Source organism: Oncorhynchus kisutch, linkage group LG16 (genome assembly GCF_002021735.2).
Source record: "Oncorhynchus kisutch isolate 150728-3 linkage group LG16, Okis_V2, whole genome shotgun sequence".
Taxonomy (NCBI): Eukaryota; Metazoa; Chordata; class Actinopteri; order Salmoniformes; family Salmonidae; genus Oncorhynchus; species Oncorhynchus kisutch.
Genome location: NC_034189.2, coordinates 51,054,309 through 51,075,100, shown reverse-complemented (window position 1 = coordinate 51,075,100; position 20,792 = coordinate 51,054,309). Strand labels below are relative to the sequence as shown.

Here is a 20,792-nt window from a genome sequence, read left to right as displayed (position 1 = left end):
ATATGGCTGCCACTCTTCCGCTCTGCCCTGACGTCTCAGCAATGTTAATAGAATATCATGATTTAGATAATTTTTTCTAAAGGATCGTTTCTGCCAGAAAGACATGTCTTAGAATATTGTAGAACTGACTACCACACATTCCCATTGTGAACTTTCTCAGTGGGACACTAGAGGCCTTTACAAAACTCCTCCCCATCTGATGCTTTCCTACTGTACATCAACTTCAAGCTGATCAGCTTTGATCATCAGATCTCTGGCACAGTGGAGCATGTGGAACATAATGGGATTAACATCATAGGGCATAGGACAGCCCCAGCCCTACCATGGACCTGCCTTAGCCCCAGTTCTACCAGCTACCATGCTGACATCATGTTCCTCTACAGGAGACTAGGTGTAATTAGTGATCCCTGAGAGAGGCCCTCTGTTTATCCAGCCAGGCTGTAATTGCCTCTGGAAGCAGGGGGGATTCCTTTAAATATATAACCAGAGAGAGAGGGAGGCAGGGGGTAGTAGAGGAACCCCTTAATTAGGGGATTGTTCCATGCCAATGCGACATCTGTGCTAGCACGTTGGCAGCTGCACATTCAGCAGTCATAACATCCCCTCCGACGCTGCCTGGAGCGGAGGCACACTGGCCCGGTGCGATGCATGCCCTGCCAGCTACCGTGACCCCAGCTTCCCCCGTGATTCTGTTACATATGCTGTATATGCAGTAGACTGTACATTTACACGGGACATACACCTACACACATGCTCATAAGTACACACTATGAACTCAATATCACTCTAGATGTTAAAATAACTGCATTATAAGCTTAGTTGTTTCTTTAAGCAGGGTAGGTGCTTGAAAGAGGGCTGTATTCACTGGGACATTTTAAAAACAGCAGTGTGGTTGAATATGGGTTTAGTCTTCAGTTTGATGGGGACTGATGGGAGTATTCTTGTCAGATAGGGGTCAGGGTAAACATTCAGCATTCTAGAAAAGTCTAGCCACCACAGCCAAAGATCAGAGTGCATTTGGAGGGAACATCCTCACACAGTACAAACACTGCATTTAGTCCATTCTCTATTTTTCTTCTTTCATGTAACAGTAGATAAGCAATACAGGACATTAGTAATCAGTCATGAAAATCCTAATACGGGTAATCTAGATAGTCAATTTGTATAGGAATGACCGTAAGAAGTACTATTTTGGACTTTTACTATGGAGTGTAGAGTTTCCAACCCATATGAGAGTTAACTGCTATCGGGGGACCTTAAAAGGAACACACTGCAAGTGTATGTCAGGCTACCAACTTGGGAAAGTTAGCACAGATATATTTATGATTTGTTAAAGTTTCCATTACATAAAATGTCAAACCCCTTCAGAAATCCATTCAGTATGGTCAGACAAATGTGACACCCATGAGTGTTTATGGTGTGTCTGCATTCCTACTAATAATAGGCCCGATGGCACTTTGGGAATAAGAATTAGACACATTTGACACTTCACAAGCAAACAACGAATGACAATATTCTACCAAGCTGATACACTGTATATTGTTTATGTTATATTATTGATGTTGTGTTATGTTGCTGCCTGTGTCATCCATCACCTTCTCCACCCATGTGTCAGTTGACCAATGTGTGTATCAGTGAAATGTTTAACATTCTTTTTTATTCAAACTTTTTCTCTTCTTCTTGTGTTTTTCTTTCAGACTGAAGTTGCTCATTGACCAGGAAAAGGCCTATCAGGAAAGGAAAGAGGAGGAGAACAACAAGAAGGTCACCAGCCTAAAGGAGGAGCTGACCAAGCTGAAGTCGTTTGCGTTGATGGTCGTGGACGAGCAGCAGCGCCTCACAGAGCAATTGACCCAACAGACTGCTAAGGTCCAGGAACTGACCGCCAGCGCCTCCCACACCCAGGAAGAGCTGAGCTCTGCTAATGCAAAGGTGCAAGAGGGGGAGGAGAAAGTTTTTCGCTTGGAGACAGAGCTAGGTGACCAATCCAGTCGCTTTCACCAGGAACAGGAGACCATGACAGCCAAACTGACCAGCGAGGATGCCCAGAACCGGCAGCTCAAGCAGAAACTGTCCACACTCAGCCGGCAGCTGGATGAACTGGAGGAGACCAACAAGACCCTTCGGAGGGCCGAGGATGAGCTCCAGGAGCTGAGGGATAAGATCAGCCGCGGGGAATGTGGCAACTCCAGCCTCATGGATGAGGTGGAGGAGTTACGGAAAAGGGTTCTGGAGATGGAGGGGAAGGACGAGGAGCTGGTCAGAATGGAGGACCAGTGCAGGGACCTCAACAAGAAGCTGGAGAAGGAAGCCAGCCAAAGCCGTAGCCTGAAGGCTGATGTGGACAAGCTGAACCACAGGATCATGGAGCTGGAGAAACTAGAAGATGCGTTTGGCAAGAGCAAACAGGAGTGCAACGCGCTAAAGTGCAATCTGGACAAAGAGAGGACAGTGTCAAATGTTCTGTACAGGGAGATGGACATCCTGAAAGCGAGGGTCAAAGAACTGGAGGCCGTGGAGGTTCAGCTGGAGAAGACCGAGCTTACACTAAAGGAAGACCTCACCAAGCTGAAGACGCTGACGGTCATGCTGGTGGATGAAAGGAAGACGATGGCGGAGAAACTGAAAGCGATGGAGGACAAGGACCATAACAGCACTGGCAAACTGCAAGCTGAGCAGGACAAAGTCACAACAGTAACAGAGAAGCTTATCGAGGAGAGCAAGAAAGCCCTAAGGTCGAATGCTGAGCTTGAGGAGAAAATGTGTGGCGCCACCAAGGACAGGGATGAACTCAAGGCCAAGCTCCAAGCCGAGGAGGAAAAGAGCAACGACCTGCAGTCCAAAGTTACCATGATGAAGAAGAGGTTGCATTCACTGGAAGCTGCAGAGAGGGAATTCCTGAGGAACAAAGCCAAAGAGGAAAACATCAAGGCGCCCATCGCCAACCGCTCCCAACAAGAGGACTACAAAGTCAAAGACCTTACACAGGAAGTTGAGCGCCTGAGGCGAAAACTTAAAGATATGAAGGTTGTCGAAGATGACTTGTTGAAGACTGAGGATGAGTTTGAGTCCATGGAGAAGAGATACTCCAGGGAACAAGAGCGAGCAAAGGCCTTGATGGAGGAGTTGGAAATATCCAGAAATGAGCTCTTAAAATACCAACTGGCAGAGAAGCAAGAGTCCAACCAGGAGCACATTCTCTACAAGCGTCTGAAAGAGGAAGAGGCCAAGTCCAGTCATCTGACCCGAGAGGTGGCGGCCCTAAAAGAGAAGATCCATGAATATATGGGCACAGAGGAAAACATCTGTCGCATGAAAAACGATCACTCCACCTTGCAAAGAAAACTGACTCTGCAAGAGGTGAAAAATAAAGAACTGGCCAGAGAGATGGAGACCCTCAATCGGGAGCTGGAGCGATACCGTCGCTTCAGCAAAAGTCTCCGCCCAGGCATGAACGGCAGACGTTTCTCAGACTTACAGGTGTGCACCAAGGAGGTACAGACAGATCTAGCAGACCACCTTCGACCCAACTACAAGAGCATCGCCCCATTGGAGCGGGCCGTGGTGAACGGAAAACTGTACGAAGAGAGTGACTCTGAGGACGATCCAAACTACAACAATGAGCTGCCCCTCGCCCAATGTAACCCCTCCCTCTTCAACAATGTCAACAACCTCAACAACAACATCAGGAGAGTCCCCTTTCTCAAAACCAAAGAAAGCCACAACCCAGTCAATGGGAAAGTGCAGGTTCCCAGACAGAATGGGAACCATGTGCAGCAAGGAGACGTGTTTCTGACACACAGCCCCGGGCAACCACTGCACATCAAGGTAACCCCAGACCACGGGCATAACATGGCCATGCTAGAAATCACCAGCCCCACCGCAGAAAACACCCAGTCATACACCAGCACTGCAGTCATCCCCACAAGCGGAGGTCCACCCAAACAAAGAATCACCATAATTCAGAACGCATCCATCTCCCCGACTACCAGAAACAAAGCTCAAAGGTCCCCCTCGTCAGATGGTTCCCCCTGCACTCCTGATCGAGCCATATCTCCCTTCACCATGGCCACCTACTCTAGAGCGATGACCCCAGACTCCTCTGGGTCGGTCACACCAGACAGGGCTATGTCACCCATCCAGATCGTGTCGGTCACAACAGGCACTCCTGACCGGTCCCTGTCCACGGAGCCAGTAGAGGTCATGGGAGGTCATGCAGTCTTCAGGGTGACACCAGAGAGGCAGAGCAGCTGGCAGGTTCAGAGGTCCAACAGCTCCGGCCCCAACGTCATCACCACGGAGGACAACAAAATCCACATTCACTTAGGGAGCCCCTTCATTCAGAGCTTAAACACTACACCCCAGCCTGTGAGCCCATGCTACTCACCTGGGCAGGAGCAGAGATCTCCTGTATCATCCAATGGTACCCCTGTCAAAGGCAACAGCAAAATCACAAGTAGCATCACTATAAAGCCAACATCCACCCCAATCAAAAAACCTTCACAAATTACAGTAAGTAATGCCTATGACTGACTGATTCCCCATCCCAAGATACCTCACCCCATTAGTAAACCCTAGTTTGTCCGTCTCCCATTAGCACCACCTATCCCAAACCAACCTCCTCAGTCCCTAGTCATCCGATCTTGATCCATCCACCTCCATTTGACTTGATCTGTATGAAGAGATGCCCTACCTAACCACTTCTCTGTTTGTGATTGGGGTTTGTTTGTTTGGTTCTGTTTGGAAAGATGTTTGCATGCATGAATTGTCATTCAAATACAAAACAGAACAATAACCCTTTGAAGGCACTTGTAGTAAGAAACGTTTACTGAACACCGGGGTAACTTTACTGTATATGCTATTTGGTAAATATACCATGTACTAAGACTATTCACTGATGGACCGTTTCAATTGTGTTTAAACTTCATATTACACAACTTGCATTTTGTTTAAGCTGATTTATTTTCTAAATATTAAAGTGTGCAAAAGTTATGTTTTAGTTTGTCATCCATGCTTGCATATTTAATTTACTCATTCAGAAGTGGTAAACCCTGCATGCTGAATGATGAAAATGAGGAATATATTTCAAGGTTAAAATATATATTTAAATGTTTTTTATTTATGCATGTTTTCTAACTTCTAGTTTTTATATTTTATTTGTTCATTGTGAACTAATTTTCACTGCTCAAGTGCTACCTTAACCATTTGAAATAGTATTCAATCAATACAACCTCTGATAGCAGTCCATTGTCCTTCAACCATCAAGACACACACAATGAATAGGACATTTTAGAGACACTTCATTTATGTTTTTTACTAGCAGGACTCTCAGAAGAACTCTTGTGTGAACATCCAGAATTTATTAGAAAACGGGGGGGGGGGAAAGGCCAGGGAATTCTGACATGTGTTTTCTTGGCTGAGTTAAATTCATAGGCTGGTGATGTCATAGTTCCTCCTTCTATCCCAAACACAAAAACCCAGTTACCAAGAGTAAAGACTAGCATGAGTGAATTTGAAGTTCCTCTTTAATGATACCATGGAAAGTACATGTAAGTCAGCTTGGACGAACAAGAGGTGCTTTAACTATTGAGGGTCTTCTCCAAGTGGATGTTTCTTTGCTGCAACTCTCTGCATCAATTTGAATCAATATTCTTTACGTTCATCAGAGTGTTGTATGATTCTTTTGCAAATACATACAGTTGTTTTAATGGCAAATTATCATGCAACCTACAGAACAATGCAAATAGATTGCAGTAGAGGAATGAAGAAAAACCCCACTCATCCCTCAAAGCACTGGCTTATCACGAAGAGACTTCTGAGTGACACTGGTAATATAAAGCTCACCTGAATGAAGCATAAATGTGTCAGATCCATTCACGCTTGTGAAGATGCACACCCAATCCAAATACCCCCTGTATCACTATAAAGAGGTAACTATATCAAGCTTTAAATCGATTAATTTGGAAACAGGATCACAATCTCTCAATGCCCAAGAATAAACAAGATGCTATTCATTCAAGGGATCAGAGCAGCTGTGTCCTTAAATATCCTCCATGTCATTATCTATCTGATCGTACTTATTCACATCTAGTGAGGTCATTGTTTGAGCCAGGCAGATCACATGTTCTGATGTAAAAATAACATCACAGTCCATATCGAATGAGAGCAAAGTGCAAGTAGTATGGATGATGGCTTCATAGTCTGACACACCCTTTCCTTTTTTATATCTCACTTGAAGCATGACCTTTGGCATGTCAGCTAAATCTAAGGTCTATGTAAGCTATACAATCACACAGCACCATCATCCACTGTGCTGTTTTTCAATACAGAAAGTACAGTAGCCAATCAGAGGCGAGACTAATCGTCAGTGTACATCACAGGCTAACCTAATGTAGCAGGTGTAAAAAGACGCCTGAGCGGAGTTCCCACATCCGTTTTTCAGGGGAAACAGAAGTTAGGTTGAAAATATTGTATCCCTGAAAACCGGATGTAAGCAGTTTCTGGCGACCCTGCGAAGGCTAATCCCAGGCGAGTTTAGGAGTTGATGGGATTCACGTGTAGTTTACAATAACGGTCATCATCACAATGGTATCCAAACACCTTGACCGATAGGCCCAATGAACAAGGAGATGAAAATAAACTGACAGGGCAGGGCCCATTTCAAACAAAGGCCTCATATTGTGAACTAAAGAGGATCCTGAGGCTCAGTAGTGTGCTGTGAAATAGTGTCTCGCACCACAATCCAAGCACCAAACAAATCCTGTGTTTTGTTGCCATGGAGACAACTGTGCATCTTTGCCAGTATTGCAGAACGCAGGCCGGCCTAGTGAACTGCAGGCTGGTCTGTCCGTGGCAGAGGAAGTGCTTACTCTAGTACTCCTGTTGCATGCCTCCAAAGGGAGGAGGCTTATAATTAAAGGTCATTCCGTGTAAAATCAACATGGCCACCTGACATGACCCACACAGATTTTCTGGTCCATTAACCTCATTTTCAAAACACATTTCAAATGTATGTCCTGCATGGATTTAAGGACATGGTTCATTGCACGTTTCAGAATTCATTTTCGAAACCATAAAACACTTAAACACTCACTTACAGTTGGCCTTTAACAGCGTTTAACCACTCACTCCTTGGACTGGTAGATTCACTCAATAGCTTTCGGTATGTAACTGGAGTGTCTCACAAGAGCTCTCTCTCAGAGAAAGAAAGAGTGATGAAATAAGCTGCAACGTTTAAAACTACAGTATAATAACCTATGCTGCGCAACAGGTCTGGGAGAATGCCTTAATGTGCATGATGAACCGCCTCCCCAATGACACCCTATTCCCTATATAGCACACTACTTTTGACCAGGGCCCATAGGAATAGGGTGCCATTTGGGACGAATTCATCATCATCTATTCCCCTTCTTGTCTTTCTTTGCTCTAGGCGCCCTCATCATCATCCCTCTAGTCTGACATGCAGTTACATTAAAGCCAGAGGAGAAAGAGAGAGGTTTTTTAACTGAGCAGAGAGAGAGGTTTAAACTGAGCAGAGAGAGAGGTTTAAACTGAGCAGAGAGAGAGAGAGAGGGGGGGGTAAACTGAGCAGAGACGGGGGGGTTTAAACTGAGCAGAGAGAAAGAGAGAGAGAGAGGTTTAAACTGAGCAGAGAGAGAGGGGGTTTAAACTGAGCAGAAAGAGAGAGAGGGGGAGAGGGATTTAAACTGAGTAGAAAGAGAGAGTAGGGCTTAAACTGAGCCGAGAGAGTGTGTTTTTTAAACTGAGCAGAGAGAGAGTGGGGTTTAAGCTGAGCAGAGAGAGAGAGAGAGAGAGAGAGAGAGAGAGAGGTTTAAACTGAGCAGAGAGAGAGAGAGAGGTTTAAACTGAGCAGAGAGAGAGAGCGGGGGTTAAACTAAGCAGAGAGAGAGAGAGGACTTTAAACTGGACAGAAAGAGAGGGGTTTAAACTGGGCAATAACTGGGGTTTAAACTGAGCAAAGAGAGAGAGGGGGGTTTAGACTGAGTAGAGAGGGGGGTAGACTGAGCAGAGAGGGGGGTAGACTGAGCAGAGAGGGGTTTAGACTGAGCAGGGAGGGGTTTAAACTAAACGCAAAGCGATGACAAACATGAAGAGCTCCTATGGTGACATCACCTTCTGGCAGAGCTGAGACGGAGAGCTAGGAACATTCGCTGACAGTTTAAGCTGATTGTGCAGTAAACAATGCAGTGATGCAAACCCCATGGGAGACATTTCCTGTGACTGTTTTGGCAGTTGGTGCTAAAACACATCCAATACCTGTCTCCAAACATTTTCCCTCTCCACTCTCTCTTATAAGCCTTCTTTGGGAGCAAAACAATTACTTGTGTCTGAATAACTCTATAAACTCCAAAGATGGTTTCAGAAAGGGAATCATGGATTTCTTTAGTTCCATTCTTTACAGAGGTCGGTTGTGTTGAAAAAATGGTCAAAGCTTTACTTAAAGAGTAATGTTTTATTAGTCTACTTGTTATACTGCACACATACATGAGCCTGTACATGTCTTAATAAGCATGTAATGGTTTATTTTGTAATGTGTTTTGTCAAAAATGGCTAGATACTTGCTACTGTATGCCAAAAAACATAATTTGGCACCATCTTGTGGTCAGTTTGATAAACAACCTACAGTTATATATCGTAAGGATATTGATCCCTTTTTTCTCTCCGTCTATTCTCAGATCCCCTTGGAAGCATTCCGACGCCCAGGTCCAACCAGGATCCCCAAACCTAAAGCCTACGGTACAAAAGGAACAAACAGTGCGGTCAATCCAGGGCAGAGCAATAAAGGACATCCCCAGACAGCTCTCTCCTCAGAGAAGACGCTACAGGGTACTCAGAGTGCAGCCAACAACCTAAATGTGGTCAACCGCCCCACTAGAATATAACGTCACACACTTGGATGTATCATCACATTATGATCTCAATTACGATGTATTCCTGTTGCTACAAAGACTTCTGCTTTTGTGTGCCTCGGTATTGATAATGAAAACACCAAAATAGGAAGATGAGTAGGCCTAGGTTAACTAGCATACGTGTTTCACAAAGAAAAATTCACTGATCTGTCTGTGTAAGCAGCAGGGGCACAACTTTTACTGGGGGGGGGGGGGGGGACATGTCCCCAGTTTTATAATTGGAATGTGATACAAAACGAGGCAATGGTGTACTTTAGGACCATGTGGACGCCTCGGAGTGGTTGGGTAGGAAAAATAAAAAATGTAATATATATATCATGTCCCCCCACCTCTAAAACTACAGTTGCACCCCTGGTGAGCAGTAATTGCAGTAATTGATCAATTATGATATATATATATATATCACAGGCTACTGTTCTTACTAATACCATTAAAATATGAATGTGTATTGTCCCCTTGAAACATGAACTGTAGACCTATCTAATTTACATCCACTACTTAATTAGTCTAATTCTATGAGTGGCCAAAAAAAGGAATGCTATTAACAGTTTCAATAATGTACATGTGTATTATTGGTATTTTATGTTGAATGTGACCGCCTCAGTGATGATCTCTGAAATGTAATGATCAGACTATTAATTGGTTATCAATAAATATTGTTTTTATACCTACATATATATATATACACACATTTACATGTTATGTTATATATAAGAAACCCAGCTTGCTCTGCCTGAAATATGGGACATAAAAAAAACTCCCAATCTGGTGGGAATATGAATTGTGCAAGCTAATAATTGTTTTTTAAAAATGGGTAATTCTCACAGTATTCCATCACAGAATTTCACCACTGTGTAAATGATCCTCCAATTGCAAAGCACACACCTGTTTCGACGATGACAAATAATTTTGATGGGTCAGTCAGGTGATCAGAAAACCACACCTGCGTGGTTCATTCTTTGCGGGAGATGCAGATTATCTGTGAAGTTTTCTTAGCAGTAGCCTCCAACCTGTTATATGAGGTACTCCAAATTCATGTCCGGGTGAGACAGATGGGTATCCAGATAGGCTTGGATTTGTTCCCAGCCGTGTGGTGGGGGAAGGGAATGAGGAAGTAGATGTGCTGGCTAAACAGGCCCTTAGGAGAGAGGATGTGGAGATGCCGATTAGCAAGGAAGAGGTTTAAGGGAGTAAGGACAGTCGTGGTGCAGAGATGGCAGGAGCAGTGGAACAGCAACACTAAGGGCAGGGATCTATTCCAAGTACAGAGGAAAGTTGGGGAGGGGAGGACGGCAGGAAGAGAGAAGAGAGGAGGACATCTTTACAAGGCCACGGGTGGGACACTGCAGGTTGAATAAGACATTTAAATGTGATAGGAAAGCATCCAACAGGAATGGGTTTACCCGGCAGGTTAGGACAATTTACCCGGCAGGTTAGGACAATTTACCCGGCAGGTTAGGACAATTTACCCGGCAGGTTAGGACAATTTACCCGGCAGGTTAGGACAATTTACCCAGCAGGTTAGGACAATTTACCCGGCAGGTTAGGACAATTTACCCGGCAGGTTAGGACAATTTACCCGGCAGGTTAGGACAATTTACCCAGCAGGTTAGGACAATTTACCCGGCAGGTTAGGACAATTTACCCAGCAGGTTAGGATAATTTAGCCAGCAGGTTAGGACAATTAACGTAGCAGGTTAGGATAATTTACCCAGCAGGTTAGGATAATTTACCCGGCAGGTTAGGATAATTTACCCAGCAGGTTAGGATAATTTACCCAGCAGGTTAGGATAATTTACCCAGCAGGTTAGGATAATTTACCCAGCAGGTTAGGATAATTTACCAAGCGGGTTAGGATAATTTACCCAGCAGGTTAGGATCATTTACGCAGCAGGTTAGGATAATTAACGTGGTAGGTTGGGAGACTTAGATTAAGGTTAGGAAAAGGGTTAGGTTTAGCTCAAATGCTCTGCTAACCTGCTCCCTCTAGTCACCAACCACAGGAAGGTGTGATTACTGCCAGGAAACAGAGTTAGTTGCGCATGTACTGATAGTGTGGGCAGTATTGAGAGGGAAATAGAGATCCAGTATGAGGGAGAAGGGGGTAGAGGAATTGAGTTTAAAGAGCATTCTGAGTAGAACATCATTAGATACAAAATCAAATCAAATTGTATTTATTACATGCGCCGAATACAACAGGTGTAGGTAGATCTTACAGTGAAATGCTTACTTACAAGCCCTTAACCAACAATGCTGTTTTAAGAAAGAAATATAGAAATATAACAAATAATTATGGAGCAACAATAAAATAACAGTAGCAAGGCTATATACAGGCGGTTCCGGTACAGAGTCAATGTGCGGGGGCACCGGTTAGGTAATTGAGGTAAAATGTACATGTAGATAGAGGTAAAGTGACTATGCATGGATAATAAACAGAGAGGAGCAGCAGCGTAAAAATGGGGGGTGGGGTGGGGACAATGCAAATAGTCTGGGTAGCCATTTGATTAACTGTTCATGAGTCTTATGGCTTGGGGGTAGAAGCTGTTAAGAAGCCGTTTAGACCTAGACTTGGCACTCCGGTTCCGCTTGCTGTGCGGGAGCAAAGAGATCATTCTATGACTAGGGTGGCTGGAGTCCTTGGCAATTTATGGGGTCTTCCTCTGATACCGCCTGGTATAGAGGTCCTGGATGGCAGGAAGCTTGGCCCCAGTGATGTACTGGGCCGTATGCACTACCCTCTGTTGTGCCTTGCGGTTGGAGGCCGAGCAGTTTCCATACCAGGCGGTGATGCAACCAGTCAGGATGCTATCGATGGTGCAGCTGTAGAACTTTTTGAGGATCTGAGAACCCCTGCCAAATCTTTTCAGTCTCCCAAGGGGGAATAGGTGTTGTCGTGCCCTCTTCATGACTGTCTTAGTGTGTTTGAACTATGATTGTCCGGACCTTTGGCAGTCTCTATGGGCGTGCCACCCGGTTCAATTCTCGGGCCGACTCTCTTTTCTGTATACATCAATGATGTCGCTCTTGCTGCTGGTGATTCTCTGATCCACCTCTACGCAGACAATACCATTCTGTATACTTCTGGCCCTTCTTTGGACACTGTGTTAACTAACCTCCAGACGAGCTTCAATGCCATACAACTCTCCTTCCGTGGCCTCCAACTGCTCTTAAATGCAAGCAAAACTAAATGCATGCTCTTTAACCGATCTCTGCCTGCACCTGCCCGCCCGTCAAGCATCAGTACTCTGGACGATTCTGACTTAGAATATGTGGACAACTACAAATACCTAGGTGTCTGGTTAGACTGTAAACTCTCCTTCCAGACTCACATTAAGCATCTCCAATCCAAAATTAAATCTAGAATTGGCTTTCCAATTTTGCAACAAAGCATCCTTCACTCATGCTGCCAAACATACCCCCGGAAAACCTACCGATCCTCGACTTCGGCGATGTCATTTACAAAATAGCCTCCAACACTCTACTTAACAAATTGCATGCAGTCTATCACAGTGCCATCCGTTTTGTCACCAAAGCCCCATATACTATCCACCACTGTGACCTGTATGCTCTCGTTGGCTAGCCCTCGCTTCATACTCGTCGCCAAACCCACTGGCTCCAGGTCATCTACAAGTATTTGCTAGGTAAAGCACCGCCTTATCTCAGCTCACTGGTCACCATAGCAGCACCCACCCGTAGCCCGCGCTCCAGCAGGTATATTTCGCTGGTTACCCCCAAAGCCAAATCCTACTTTAGCCGCCTTTCCTTCCAGTTCTCTGCTGCCAATGATCACTGAAGCTGGAGACTCATATCTCTCTCACTAACTTTAAGCACCAGCTGTCAGAGCAGCTCACAGATCACTACACCTGTACATAGCACATCTGTAAATAGTCCATCCAACTTGAATTGCTATATTGTAATTACTTCGCCACTATGGCCTATTTATTGCCTTACCTCCCTTATCTTACCTCATTTTCACACACTGTATATAGCATTTTTCTACTGTATTATTGACTGTATGTTTGTTTATTCCATGTGTAACTCTGTGTTGTTGTATGTGTCGAACTGCTTTGCTTTATCTTGGCCAGGTCGCAGTTGTAAATGAGAACTTGTTCTCAACTGGCCTACCTGGTTAAATAAAGGTGAAAAAAAATAATAATAATTGTTTGTACGTGATGTGGACACCAAGGAACTTGAAACTCTCAACCTGCTCCACTACAGCCCCGTTGATGAGAATGGGGGTTGGGGCACCCATTCTGGGGGTGGGGGTGCTCAGTCCTCCTTTTTCTATAGTCCACAATCACCTCCTTTGTCTTAATCACGTTGAGGGAGGGTTTGTTATCCTGGCATCACACTGCCAGGTCTCTGTCTCATCGTTGTCGGTGATCAGACCTACCACTGTTGTGTCGTCTGCAAACTTAATGATGGTGTTGGAGTCGTGCTTGGCCATGCAGTCAGGGGTGAATGGGGAGTACAGGAGGGGACTGAGCATACACCCATATGAGGGGCCCCTGTGTTGAGGATCAGCGTGGCAGATATACAGTCTCCAATATTTTGTTATATTTTTTAAGAGAAAAGGGCCTGGCAGGTAGGATTTAGTTCTTCTGGCCCACAGGCCCCTTACAAATAAAGATTGAATTTATGAAACTGCAGTGAAAGTGCAGTAACTGCAGTCGACTGTGGTATTTTGGACGTGGCAATTGCAGAATAAATGCAGTGTACTGCAGTTGAACTGCAGTTATACTGCACTCTAACTGCAGTTCCACTGCAAAATTACTGCAGTATAAAAATATTGTTATTTTGAATGCAGTATTTGCTGCATACTGCCGTTATACTGCACTCTAATCTCATCGCTACAACTCCCGTACAGGCTCGGGAGAGACGAAGGTTGAAAGTCATGCGTCCTCCACAACCCAACCAAGCCGCACTGCTTCTAAACACAGTGCCATCCAACCCGGAAGCCAGCCGCACCAATGTGTCAGAGGAAAAACCGTGCACCTGGCAACCTTGGTTAGCGCGCACTGCGCCCGGCCCGCCACAGGAGTCGCTGGTGCGCGATGAGACAAGGATTTCCCTACCGGCCAAACGAACGCAGAGTCTCTGGTGGCGCAGCTGGCGCAGGAGTACAGCGCCCTTAACCACCGCGCCACCGCCCAACCTTAACACACACACACACACACCCTCTCTGTGTGTGGTTACAGTAGGCTAACGTATGTCAATGGTTTTAGGAACAGCAGTAACATCAGGCAGGCTTTAGGCTACCAACTGCCTGGCCAGTTTAGCTCAATCTTGGGTGCAATGATCATGTTCCCCGCACTGACTGACTGTGTGGAGGCTCAATGATTTAACATTACATTAGCCTACATGCTACACTAGCAAAGTTATATATAGCTGTCGGCTATATGAGCCACGACTTACCGTTCTTTGTGCAGCTTCAAATGTTGAACAAAGTTGGAAATTGTTGCCTCCGTCTGTAATTTTCTTCCTGCATGTTTTGCAAGTTGCAATCTGTTTGTTGTTGATACAGCGTAGTCTTTATATACGAAAATAATAATTTTGGATATCATCTTTCCAAGGGCTCCATCTGAATTCACCCGCCGACGTTCCTCTGCACTGCCACGCTCAACTGTTTCTCAGCTGGCACAACTTGATTGGCTGCTGTCTGATTCAAACTGTAATCTGTTAAATGAAGAGTTGATGCGCTGCACACCTTTTTTAATAGCATAATTTTTCATATTTGGGCTTGGGGAGGGTATCAAGTCAGGTCGAGTCAAAAGGCTCAAGTCCAAGTTAAGTCACGAGTCATTGGTGTTAAAGTCAAAGTCGAGTTGCAAGTAATCATATTTGTGACTCGAGTCTGACTCGAGTCCAAGTTATGAACTTGTTCTCAACTTGCCTACCTGGTTAAATAAAGGTGAAATAAAATAAATAAATGTGACTCGAGTCCACACCTCTGGTATATTGGCCATATATCACAAACCCCCGAGGTGCCTTATTGCTATTATAAACTAGATACCAACTTAATTAGAGCAGTAGAAATACATGTTTTTTTCATAAGCCTGTTATACGGTCTGATATACCACGGCTGTCAGCCAATCAGCATTCAGGGCTCGAACCACCCAGTTTATACTGCACTCTTACTGCAATCTTTTTTCGTAAGAGGCCAGTACAGTGGGTGGAGGTAATACTTCATAACGTTGGATGCCAACCTCCGATAAACCCAACAGAAGATGTTTTAAATTCATAGCAATGACTATTACCGTAATACATTTGTTGCCATTTATTTGCTACTTGGCAGCTGTATGTTATTAAAAGAAAGGGCATCAATGGTCGCCCACAACAGAACTGGTCAAATGTTTGCAAGGTCTATGTCTTTTTGCTATAGTAGTAGCTAGTTAGTAGTAGCTAGTAGCTAGTTAACTATCCTCCAGCCAAAAAATGCCGATATGTCAGACTTCAACCACTTCACAAATGGATACGTAAATCCAATTTCCCAACAGTACATGTGTCGGCCTACTGCATTCAAGCAGTTATTATTTTTGGTATTTCAACACAGCGCTATTCAAGATCCCATTCGCCAATAAAAATGCACGCGCCTGTTTCTACATTGACCAATCAGGTTGATGGGTAATGAACCACGTCCGCGCGTTAAGTTCTTGCGGCAGTATTTTGTCATACATTCGCGGGAGAACAGCCTTGCAAAGTTTTGTCAGCAGCTATTTAATTTTATGGCATTTATTTGAGGTACTTGGCATGCGGTAGCTGCATGTTATTAGTACAACCTTCACAGTTTGTTGGCTGCACACTACTAGACAGTTTCCTAGCTAGCTAGACAGCTAACAACATAACTGGCAAACTTTTTGCAAGAGGTCTGTCGTTTTGACCCAAAGTATCTAATATGGCAACTATGTGTCACTCAAGACGTGCCCTGATGGAAATCCCAGCTCCACAGCCGAAAATTGCAGGTACGTCTGACTTAAACAACTTCATAAAGTAGGTCACGTTAGCTGCCTAGCCAGCTACATTTCCCTCCACTGCGGCATCACAACAGCTGTTCTTGGTAAAGTAAGCGCGCGCCAGGAAAAAATGTGGCTAAGTAGCGGCTACCTTATTTTCTAAATATGTTAAATCATAACAATGAAGTCAGCTCCAATAAAGTAAGATCCAATAAAACACCGAGTCTGAACAAACCAATTGTGTCAATTTGCTAATATTGGAAATAAGTCCATTTTAACTTGTGTGGGCAACTAGCCAGTTAGTCAGCTTTGAGTTAGCAATTGCATTGACACAACATGGTACCTATTGTTAGCCTTTGCTAACAACTTTACCTAGTTATAACTCGTTAACGAGCTGATATTGGACATTTAGCTAAGTAATAAAGATTGTGGGTGAGCTGTTTGTAGTTATTAATTCAGCAAGACATTACCATTTTTTGTTTTATGCAAGTACCAAAACATTGAATCTGCCTTCCTTTCTAGTACAACTAGAAGAATATTGTAACTGGGTTAACTATGATCCTGTAACGTTAGTAGACACAAATGCACTCTAAAGTTATGCCAAATGTTATTTTTGCAGCTCGAATGAGAAGGTCCTACCTGGAGGTTCTAAGTTCACGCATAGCTCCATTCTCAACCACTTCTAGAGGCAGAAACCTGACCAGCAATTCAAAACGTGGGCATTCATGTTAGTAAGCAAATTAAATGGATCATGTCATTCAGTTTCTAGTCTTATATTAGTTGGCCTGTGACAATACGGTGGTGTATGTTTTGCAGTGGACCCAGCCATATACAAAACAGGGAGTAGTCGGAGTGAGGCCCAAAGTGAGAGAATGGAAGACGACCAGACACCCTTGTCCAACCAGCAGCTTGTGCAGCTCATAAGATCTTTCATCCTAGTAGAACAGGGGCAGAGGCAGGAGCCCAGAGCCCTCACTACAGACCTGAAGCCGTTACAGGAGGACTTGCACCTGAAAAAGACCAATGTCTACAGATCTATACCCTACTCACGCCTGGGGTCCAACAGAGACGCGCACTGTTACAGAAAGGCATATCCACACCTGGTGGTGTTTAAAGTGAGTATCAACATTTTTGTTTTATGCTCTTTAAGTTGCCGTTATGTGAATATAACTCAGGTAATTGACCTGAAGTTGAATCTCCTTGCAGTAAATAATATACTTCTTTTAAGATTTACACTAACTTTATTCAAGCTGATTGTTTGACTAAAGTGCTTCTAAGATGGTTTAATAGCTAGAAATTCTGGGTTGTCATGGTGATTGGTACTACCTGCATCACCTGCGGTGTGTTTTAACGAACCGTGTCTTTTTCCTCCCAGGTTTCCTGCCAGGAGTGGGGTCAGCTGCTGCTGCAGAACGAGGAGTGGGAGTCTGCTCTGGAGCACGCCCTAGTGGCGTGGAGGTACACCAGTGAGCTGCCACAGTGGGACACCAGCAGCCACAACTTGGTGAGGGAACAGTGTTACAGCATGCTGGCAGCACACTGCATCACAGCTCTACAGCACTACTGCCCAGACCCCAGCAAAGCCATAGAGCTGCACAGGAGGTAAGAGTCCTCCTTTCTTTGGAACCTTTTCACAGGTCATGCTTGAATTGTTAACACTGTATTGAGTTTAAACTGTTTCCGTTGACTGAGAATTGGCAGCGTTTGGATGGTAAAAATGCATAAAACCAGATAAATAAAAACATTTTGAAAAATAAATATGCTCTATAAAATCACTTTGGCTATGCATGGTGGTTGGTTCTGGTTGTTTTTTAATCGTATCTCTAGTCTGTCAACTCTGCCTGTTACCTTTTTACATCTTGCAATAGCAAACTTGCAACACTGTATTACCTGATACTGGCTCAAGGCTCTACAGTGTGACCATTTTACTCACATATGCCCCTAAATATTCTGCTGTGCGGCCTGGAATTCTAATTTAGAAACACCAGTGCGCCTAGAAACATTATGGATTGTAGTTTCATTACCTCGTGTAAAAACGCAGACCGGACAAATGGATTATGCTCATTGTAGTTAATCACCACGTTTTCTGAGCAGAACTATGTAGAATTTGGCCTGTTGGAAATTACAACCTCCTACTACATCGCCCAGCCTGTGCTTGATCTGATTTTTCTCTAGAGAAACTGCACATTGGTGTCAGTCTGGCAAATTGAAATATGTTTGGACATTTGAGCAGCACAACTTTTTTCCTAATGGAACCACCGGGAGTAAAATACACCTACAGTGTTAAGAAAAAGTATGTGAACCCTTTGGAAATACCTGGATTTCTGCATAAATTGGTCATAAAATGTTCATCTTGGTCACAACAATAGACAAACACTCACAGTGCAGGGTGGAAAAAGTATGTGAACCCTTGAATTTATTAACTGGTTGACCCTTTGGCAGCAATGACCTCAACCAAATGTTTTCTGTAGTTGCGGATCAGACCTGCACAACGGTCAGGAGGAATTTTGGACCATTCCTCTTTATAAAACTGTTTCAGTTCAGCAATATTCTTGATGTCTGGTGTGAAGCGCTCTCGAGGTCATGCCACAGCATCTCAATCGGGTTGAGGTGAGGACTCTCAAAGCTGTATTTTCTACTGTTGTAGCCATTCTGTTGCTTTACTTCTGTGTTTTGGGTCATTGTCCTGTTGCATCACCCAACTTCTGTTGAGCTTCAATTGGTGGACAGAGCCTAAAATTCTCCTGCAAAATGTCTTGATAAAACTTGGGAATTAATAAATTTTTCCGTCGATAATAGCAAGCTGTCCAGTCCCTGAGGCAGCTAGGCAGCCCCAAACCATGGCGCTCCCTCCACCATACTTTACAGTTGGGATGGGGTTTTGATGTTGGTGTGCTGTGCCTTTTTTCCCCCCTCCACACAGTGTTGTGTGTTCCTTCCAAACAACTCAACTGTAGCTTCATCTGTCCACAGAATATTTTGCCAGTAGCGCTGTGGAACATCCAGGTGCACTTTTGCAAACCTCAGATGTGCAGCAATGTGTTTTTTTGGACAGCGGTAGCTTCTTCTGTGGTGTCCTCCCATGAACACCATTCTTGTTTTACGTATTGTAGATAAATCAACAGATGAGATATTAGCATGTTGCAGAGATTTCTGTAAGTCTAGCTGATTCTTCTTAACCTCACTGAGCATTCTGCGCTGTGCTCTTGAAGTCATAATTGCAGGACGGCCACTCCAAGTGAGAGTAGCAACAGTGCTGCACTTCATTTATAGACAATTTGTGTTCCCATGGACCGATGAACATCAAGGCTTTTAGAGATACTTTTGTAACCCTTTCCACCTTTATGCAAGTCAACAATCCTTAATCTCAGGTATTCTATCTATTTTGTTTGAGGCATGGTTCACGTCAGGCAATGCTTCTTGTGAATCGCAAACTCAAATTGTGTGTTTTTATAGGACAAGGCAGCACTAACCAACATCTCCAATCGTCTCATTGATCGGACTCCAGGTTAGCCAACTCCTGACAACAATTTGCTTTTGGAGAAGTCATTAGCCTAGGGGTTCACATACTTTTCCTAACCTACACTGTGAATGTTTTAAATGATGTATTCAATATAGACAAGAAATACAATGTGTATATTAGTTTAAGCACACTGTCTATTGTTGTGACTTGGATAAAGATTAAATCAAATTTGATGACCAATTCCAAAGGGTTCGTATACTTTTTCTTGCCAACTGTGAAGAGAAATCAGTGGGAATACTGCTCCTTTCAACTCTTTTCTATAACTCTTTCCTTCAGGTTTAAAATGGCACAGCTGCACAGTCAGTTGATCTCTCCTTGTATTCAGGAGCTGGAGAGAAGCCTCGGCGAAGCACAGGTTTGTTCCATGAACACCCGCTGAAATGGCCAACACTAAGATCAGCTGACAACAATCAGCACAGCTTCCAACTCTAGGGGGTTGCACTATTGAACAGCGTCTATCAGTGGTTGCCATTCAACTATGTTTGGTATCCTTGCCTTGTGTTGCGCTATTCCCCCTAGCCTTGCCTACAGTATTCCCTACAGTAAATACAAGAAAGCTTTGATGCATTTTGTTATGCTGTTTTTTTAAAATATGAATTTAAGCTTTTTGTATTTAAGTTGTTTTGTAAAATGTGTTTTGCCATTGAACTATTGAATGTTATCATAAGGAAATTATGAAGTTGCCTTTAAAATGAGAAATGCTGTCAGAGAAATTATGAACTGTCCTTTTCACCAAGATGTTTTATGTGGGGGATGTTTTTGTGGATGTGTTGAAAAATGGCAAGATACATGAAACAGCTGCCTTCTTTCAACTTGGCTGAATGCTACCTGTTTTGTAAATATTTGTCTAAAGTAACTGTTTTGCACTGTTTTCTTCATCCTGGAAACTTGACATTTTGATAAAATAGAATCTAATTTAATAAAATTCTACTTTTTCAACATTCTGTTGTGAATTTCTGGTTTTGTCTCCTCTAAAACACATGACACTGATTTACCGTTTTGAGACATTGAAGACCTGCTTTGTCACTGAATTAATTCGCCGGTTCTCCCCTTGCATTTTGTCTCATTGAGGAGAAGTTCAGTGCAAGCATGTGAGGAGAATTACATTTTCTTCTTCTTTTGACTGACTGCTACATCTCATCAACATTAGCGATACTTCCTCGCAATAGAAGTGGGACAGCGACACGTCAGTTCTATTCATGATTCCTCAGTCTGCACGTCACTGGGACATTATGTTCTAATTAACTTCATATATTTCCATCAGAATGTTTCTCAATGTTTTCTGCTGAGCGCTGCGATAGTTGGTTGCCCTTAACTCAGTGACTGTCTGATTTTCCTTTTCCCTGAGCCACCACTGTGTGGAGCCCATGTTACATGATTTATCCT

The 20,792-nt window shown here is 43.8% G+C and overlaps 2 protein-coding genes across 7 annotated transcripts in view; both read left to right on the top strand.

Annotated features, from left to right (window-relative positions):
* Window positions 1–10,641, top strand: part of LOC109890328 (filamin A-interacting protein 1-like) — a 79,250-nt gene extending 68,609 nt beyond the window's left edge. Inside the window, exons 5-6 of one of the 3 annotated variants that reach the window (XM_031792879.1) lie at window positions 1,698–4,512; window positions 8,697–10,641. In XM_031792879.1, coding sequence (XP_031648739.1) covers window positions 1,698–4,512; window positions 8,697–8,903 — 3,022 coding nt within the window. In that variant the 3' untranslated portion in view covers window positions 8,904–10,641. Of the gene's footprint in view, window positions 1–1,697; window positions 4,993–8,696 lie in introns of those variants that run through there. The other 2 variants (XM_031792881.1, XM_031792880.1) reach the window with 2 other exon arrangements.
* Window positions 10,642–15,530: 4,889 nt separating this feature from the next.
* LOC109884646 (uncharacterized) lies at window positions 15,531–20,347 on the top strand. Of its 4 annotated transcripts, none has more exons than XM_031792878.1 (6): window positions 15,531–15,892; window positions 16,503–16,598; window positions 16,700–16,998; window positions 17,259–17,485; window positions 19,340–19,391; window positions 19,683–20,347. In XM_031792878.1, the coding sequence occupies exons 1-5, from the start codon at window positions 15,826–15,828 to the stop codon at window positions 19,353–19,355; spliced, it is 705 nt and encodes a 234-aa protein (XP_031648738.1). In that variant the 5' UTR covers window positions 15,531–15,825; the 3' UTR covers window positions 19,356–19,391; window positions 19,683–20,347. The 4 variants fall into 4 exon arrangements, with proteins under 4 accessions (XP_031648738.1, XP_031648737.1, XP_031648736.1 ...); XM_031792877.1 differs by having other exon boundaries at window positions 15,532–15,892; window positions 16,503–16,610; XM_031792876.1 differs by lacking the exon at window positions 19,340–19,391 and having other exon boundaries at window positions 15,532–15,892.
* The last annotated feature ends 445 nt before the right edge of the window (window positions 20,348–20,792 follow it).